We start from the raw sequence: 6932 nt of genomic DNA, 5'->3' as shown, positions 1-6932 counted from the left end.
TCTCATTTCCTCTCTGCTTAAACCGCTGAAGCAGAAACGAGACTTCAACGTTTTCCATCATCTGACCAGCAGCAGGTCTGCTCCACTTTATTCACCAAAAACTGATCTGTAATCTGAATGTTCGCTACGTTCAGCTCCAGTTAGCCGCCTTATCTCACTGTGGAGAGGCAACTGGGTCATGTGTCACGGGCAAAAGGTCAAAGGTCACAAGGTGCCTGGAGGGCTTATTATGTACAAAAAAACAAATAATTTTAGTACATGTTGTTATGTGTCAGAAGAGGGCTTAGGAAATAATACAAAAAAAAGAATCTGAGACCAGCACGTCCTCCTCTGACAGGCTTATCAAAAATAAGATCCTAAACGTTTGAAGCTTAATTACCTCCTTGTGTAGATCAGCTCCCCAGAGCCTTGCTAACGACCTAATTATTCTATTCAGGTGGTGCAGCAGAGGCACATCTAAAAGCTGCAGGACAGCGGCCCTCCAGGACTGGAGTTTGACACCTGTGCTTTAGATCAGTGGTGCTGCGTCCTGGAGGCCCGGCATCCTGCAGGTTTTAGTCTCTCCCTGGTTTGGCACACCTGGATCAAATGGTGGCTCGCTAGAAGACCTAAGAGGAACATTGACAAGCTGAAAAGGTTGTTGCTGCCACCAGGGAGAGAACAGGATGCCGGGCCTCCTGGACCCACTTTGGGCACCCCTGCTTTAGATGGTCCACAAAAATTACACAATACATTATATTTTACAAGCCAACAGGCTACATTTAAAATTACACATGCTGAGGTGAATTAAACGGACTAAAACGTTTTAAGGAAACAACAAGTCTTTGTATGTCAATAAAAACCAGATTCCTCTCTGTAAACTGTAAAATAATATTTAATTTTACCTGTGGCTTTCTAACTATTGACCTACCTATTTTCCCCCTAAAAGAAATCTGACTGTAAAAAGCTAAAGACAACAGATGTATTTAGAGCTGCAGTTTGTAACTTGTATAAAACTTTTTTTTATATAGTGTTTAAAACTGTCTCCATGTTGTGACAGTATAATATGAAACAGATATCTGTGAAAAGTTTGATCTCCTTCCTGAGTTACTGTTGCCATCTGAAGAAATGTCAAAAACAACCAATCAGCGTCAGGAGGCGGGACTTAGTGCTGTAAATCATCCTCATATATGCGCTGATTTTATGCCGATGGGCAGAAACGACTTACTGACACAGGAAAACTGTTTATCCACCTTCATCTTGTCAGTTACATTGTAACAGAAAAACAAATGAACTTGTTTGTGGTTATTTTGTTGTTCAGACAGAAATCATTTGTTTAACCAGAATCATGAAACATAAACTACAGAATTTGGCAGTTTAAATGTGATGCAGTCAGTAACATTTCAATGTCATATTTTTATGTGACTGTTTATATTTATAAAACATAATTAACACAAATTTAATGTCATTCATCTGTGTGGATGGAGAGAAATCAGGACAGGAAGCAACATGTCGCTCTGATATTAGTTTAAAGTCAAGAAAATCCTAAGTGATAAAAAAAATATGCATTTATTTTTAGGGTGAATCAGCAGGATCTGTAATTTGCTTAAAGCTGTTTGTAGCAGCTAAGATCCTTTAGGCTACTGGTGGTTGTTCATGAAAAGCGTTGGTTTTACGTGCGCTCAATTAAGATTTAGAATGCCGATCTTCAGTTTGACATAAAATAAAGTCATTTATTGTCAGAATAGTGTCCATTATCTTACTATTTCCTGTTTGCCTCTGACTATTAACACCTGAACAGAATCATGGTTGACCTTAAATAACCCATCCCCCATCAGACACTCAGAACTCAAAATTAAATACGCCCCCTGGTGGCCATAGACACCAGAAAGGATAAATGGCTCCTCCACTGTTAAATGTTAGACCGTGTGGATTGGAGAGCAGAGGCCTGACCCGGTCAGCAGCGATCTGAAAACAGTGTTGCAGTCTGAGAGACGACATGGATCCGTTTGTATCCACATTCTGACCTCATGTCACAACGCCACATTTCCACATCACAGAATGAATCAAGCCCTGGATGACGCTGTTGCATTTATTTGAACATTTTTATTATATTATTGCACAAAGTTTTGTATAATATGTTCGCTTGAACCTTAGACTGAGAATCCATTTTACCCACATTAGGAAATGTAGCTGAAAAATGGATATCACAGCAACTTGTTTGTCATCTTAATAATTACACATTTTCAGTTCTGGTTCTGACCCAAACATTTATCAGCAGAATGAGTTAGGCAGCTGCTTAGGGCCCCCACACCACCAGGGGGCCCCCAAGAGCACCAAGCTAGCATGACGAAAATATTTAAAATAACATTGAATAATACAAACTACAAACTGTAGTAACAAACTAATTGTTACTACACATGGAAAAATAATTTCCATGATTTCCATAGTTGTTACATAAATAACGGTTAATCTCTGAAACAGATATAAAACTTCTTAACCTGTTAACTGTAAGCTTGGTGTTTATTATCATTATTTTCAAATAGTTAAACTAAGATGGCACAGCTAAGTAGCTCTCTGCATTTCTACATCCAAATAATTTTTTTTAGTTTGCTGCTCCTGTAAGGTTAAAATCAACAGCCATCATAGCGCTGGTCTAAGCCATTTACAAACAATGCTAATGTTAGCAGCTATGCTACACACACAGAGTAGCTTAAGAATGATGAAGCATCCGATGTTGACATGTTGATATGAGGCCCCCAAACAAAACCTGCTCAGGGCCCCAAAGAGGCTTGGGCCAGCCCTGTTCAATGGAGACGGCTAACTGGAGATGTTTTCTCCAGAACGTCTCGACAGAAAGGAGAGTTTTACAGGATCGATATGTCAAAGTAAATAACCGACACTCACTCTCTGGAGTCCCACAGGCCTCCATGCTTGGATCGCTGTTATTCAGCTTTGATATTAATGGACTCCGTCTGAGTGCAGACATCCACCGATATGCACATGATACTGACATCTACATACATGGATTAAAAGTATAAGATTAAAAATCACATTGGTGAAAAATTTAAATATCTCTGCATTTATCATTTAAAACATTTAGCTTTGCACATTTTGGGAATACAAGATACTGTTTGTCTAACGTGGCTGCAAGAATATTCCTGAGCTATAGTTTATTTATCACATAACTTAATGTTTAACAGCAGACCTCTGGATGGTCAGAGACCAGAAGACGTGCTGTCCTGTGGGTGAAAGGTGCAGTACACACAACCAACACCAGGGGTGGGGGGGCAATACTGATGATTTCATGTAGAAATAATTTTTTTAAAGCTGACATCTAGTGACAGTCACAGACGACGGTGGGCAAACAATTCTCATGCAGCTGTAAGTTGTTTCTTAGCAGCGTTTACACAAGTTGATTAACAGCACCAAGACCCTCCTCCTGGCTCTGATTGGTTGTTTCTGACAGAGAGCTGCATTACTGCCAATGACATGGAGAAGATTGATTTTTTTCCCCACAGATTTTTTGTAAAACATTTTTTTTAAAAACGTTACATTCTGCAGCTTTGAGCTTGTTTGGTTCCCCAGTTGAAGGTTGAATGTTTGTAGATCTTCAGTGTGAAGTTCAGCTGCTGCAAATAACCTGAATATTAAAAAAACTTTATTTTTACTAAATGGAAGCAGCAACTTCATCCAGGATGCAGAGGAGGAGGAGGAAGAGCAGGGGGCGGAGTCAGTCCCTGGGGATAAAACTCTCCACAGAGAATCAGACGCTCAGAGTCAACCGAGCCGGCAGAGCAGAGACAACCAACCAGAACGGACCAGAACCGACGGGTCACAACTCCTCCTCCTGCAGCGCCTCGGTGAGTTTCTGCTCAGACATTCAGAGGAAAGTTCAGATGAAGCCAGAGGGAGACTGACTGCAGATTAACTACAGATTAACCACAGATTAACTACAGATTAACCACAGATTAATTACAGATTATCAGGAGTAACAGAGTAACGGGCTGCGGCCATGGGGAGGAGGAGGTGAGTGTTTCCCAGAAGCGGCTCTGGTTCTTCTTCAGGTCTGACTCCGTGTTTTCAGCCTGACTCGGATGATCTGGGCCGACTCCGAACCAGAACCTTGATGGCCTGGTAGGTTTAGTTTGGCTTTGGATCAGGTCAAAGGTCAGAGCTCAGCATCAGTTTTTGGCTGAATGAAGACGGACAGATGGACGTTTCAGAGCGTCTGCAGAGCTAATGACTGCGCCTGCGGTCATGTGTCTGTAGCAGCTGTGAGCTGATTGGCTGTTCAGTAAACCGCTGTGATTAAACATCTGCTGCTGGGTTAACTGTGCCCAGGGTTTGGTCTGCAGGCCCTGTCTGGCTGAAAAGGTTAAAGTTCATTGGATGAAATGTGTGTGTGTGCTGAACCCTGAGCTGTGACTAACAGGCAACTTGTTTTCCTCCTCTGTTTATTTCTGACTGATCATTGATGGAGACGTGACAGAACCACTGGGTCCGGTCAGCGGCTTCGGCCCGCCTGGCGGTCCCACTGCGTGAACAGAAAGCTGAAAACATCTCTCTGTGTGACGCCATTTCAACAAGAGCTCAGCATGAACTGCAGTAACCCCAGTTTGTTTCACAACAGCCTGAAACCCCTGACTGTCCCCAACCCACTTCCTGTCCCCATCTGAGGACAGACAGGACAAAGGGACAGGACAACGACCCCGGCCCCGCTTCAGCGCCTCCATCTGCACAATAAACACTTCTGTCGAGGTCCGACATGAAAACACCGTCTGATGAACAGAACCAGCAGATTGGAGCTTCTACCAAACATGTTTCTACAGCACTGATGCTGCTGCACATGGAAAAAAGGAGAAAATTTACACCCCAAAAAAATCACTAATTGGAGATTAACCTCAGAAATATTATAGAAAAAACAAGAACATTTCTGAGCTCCAAAGTCACACATTTGCTGGAAAAAACAACATTTTGAGATTGATATAAAACATATTTCCAGAAAAAAACTGGAAAGTTTGAGATTAATCTCAAAAGTTCTGAAGTTTTTGGAAGAAATTTACTCCTCTTCAGAACCAGAACCAGAACCGGGCCTATCTTGTCTGTTGTCCTTGCAGCTCCAGGTCAGGATGACTTCCCTTCTCGTGCCGCTCCTCTTCCTGTCGCCAGTGGTTTTCATCATGGCGGCTCCAGAACCAGCCGGCTGTAAGATCCGGATCACTGATAAAGGCCTGGAGCTGTGTGAGTAACCGGACCTGCGAACCGGGCCTGCGTCTGCAGAACAGAACCGACTCAGAGCTGATGGTTTTTTTAAGATCCATGTTTGAACTGCCTTGTTGATAAATTATCCCAATAATTATTGCAAAAAACGATAATATTTCCCAGTAAAATATAGCAAACAGTTTTTTCTCAAAGACCAACAGACTGGAACTGGAAGATATTTTAAATATCCAAAATAAAAATCAACAACCAAAACCAGAAAAAAAAATGATTATGAAGTCTCAGTAAACAAAATGTGTCTTTAAAAAATATATAAATAAAAATGGAAATTATTGCACTCGTTTTAATTTATCTTGTGATTAATTGACTCACTGAATATTCATTGATTAAATGTGAGATTAGTGAAGATGGATGAATATGAATTTATTTCAACATGATGTAAAAGGATGCAACTAAAACATACACTGCAAAAACACAAAACTGTAGTTTCTGGTGCAAATATCTGAGTTCACTTAAAATCAAACAAAACTAATTCATAAGTAATTATAAGTATACGTAAGATATAGAAGTTTGTTTTAAGTCAGTGTTGAGGAAAATAAATATTCTTAGTGTTTAATACAGTTAAATCTTATGACTTGAAAATAGTGGATTAAGTAAGAGTCCTTTGAATAACATCTTAGAGGGCTTTAAGTTGAAGGATGTCTGTTATCAGGGAGGAACCAGGCCATGAATGAACTTTGGCACAAAGGCAGCGAGGAGACATCTAAAGTCATCTCCCTCAGAGAAACACTAAAACTTCAGGACAAACAAAACTAACAACACAATACTAGCAATAATTGCAATTTAGTTAGTAGTTAAGAAAATAAATTTAAAGTATGCTAGTTTTAAAACTTAACATGTCTTGATTGAAATAGCCTAATTATAGTTTTGAAATTAGTAACTTATTCTGGCCTATTGACCTTTATGTTACCTGTAGTTACAGCAGATTGTCTGCTATTGTTTGAACTGCCATTTGTCTGTGTGGGAAACAATCAGGAGAAGTTCCAGCTTTTCACACTCATCTGTGAAAAGCCATAAAACAGCAGGAGTTCAGGAGAGTCTCTGCTCTCACTTTGTTTAAACAATGGGCACAAATGGTCTTAGACCGTGACTTGCAGGAAGTTTTAAAAAGGGTCAGAGACAGATCCTGGTTGGATGAGCAAAGATACGCCTTATTTGAATAAATTAAAGATAAGAATACGCCTTAACTATAAAACTTTCTACACAGAAGTAACAAATCAGATTTTGCTCTTGCAACTTCTCCAAAGACGTCTTTAATTTTTGTTTGTCGTTTCCATCTTTTGTCTTTTTCTCCCTCAGGTAAATTCATGTGTTGTTTGTGCACTGAGGTTTCTGATGTTTGTGCTTTTCTGGTCATAGTATGCATCTGTCTTGAATAAATGCTGATTATTGTGACGCTGTTATCTCTGCGTGATCTCAGTCTTTGCGCACAGCATTTTTCTGAACCCAGGCATAAGAGAGGATTTAACGAGCCAAAAGGTTTTAAAGTTTCAGAATTTTCCCTCTCTTAATAACACTTATCCAAACGGTTCCAAACTTTTTCTCCTGGCCCCCCCTGTGGATTACGATGGGGAGAGTTAGACTTTGGTCTTCTAATTGAAACGGCGTTTGTGACGAGGGGTAGAGAGACTCTTAGAGACTCCCTGTTATGCTCTTCAACCCCCCCCCCC

At 40.5% G+C, this 6932-nt stretch overlaps 1 protein-coding gene across 2 annotated transcripts in view; it reads left to right on the top strand.

The window, feature by feature from the left end:
- The first annotated feature begins 3638 nt into the window (after positions 1 to 3638).
- The window catches only part of pltp (phospholipid transfer protein), a 10625-nt gene continuing 7331 nt past the window's right edge, over positions 3639 to 6932 (top strand). The window contains exons 1-2 of one of the 2 annotated variants that reach the window (XM_015014478.1): positions 3639 to 3842; positions 5100 to 5223. In XM_015014478.1, coding sequence (XP_014869964.1) covers positions 3654 to 3842; positions 5100 to 5223 — 313 coding nt within the window. In that variant the 5' untranslated portion in view covers positions 3639 to 3653. The other variant, XM_015014479.1, reaches the window with a different exon arrangement.

The sequence above is a fragment of the Poecilia latipinna genome, unplaced genomic scaffold (genome assembly GCF_001443285.1).
Source record: "Poecilia latipinna isolate Pla-1442-1.1 unplaced genomic scaffold, P_latipinna-1.0 Scaffold1819, whole genome shotgun sequence".
Lineage (NCBI taxonomy): Eukaryota > Metazoa > Chordata > Actinopteri > Cyprinodontiformes > Poeciliidae > Poecilia > Poecilia latipinna.
The sequence above is the reverse complement of the archived record's forward strand: the minus strand, read 5'-3'. Positions and strand labels throughout refer to the sequence as shown.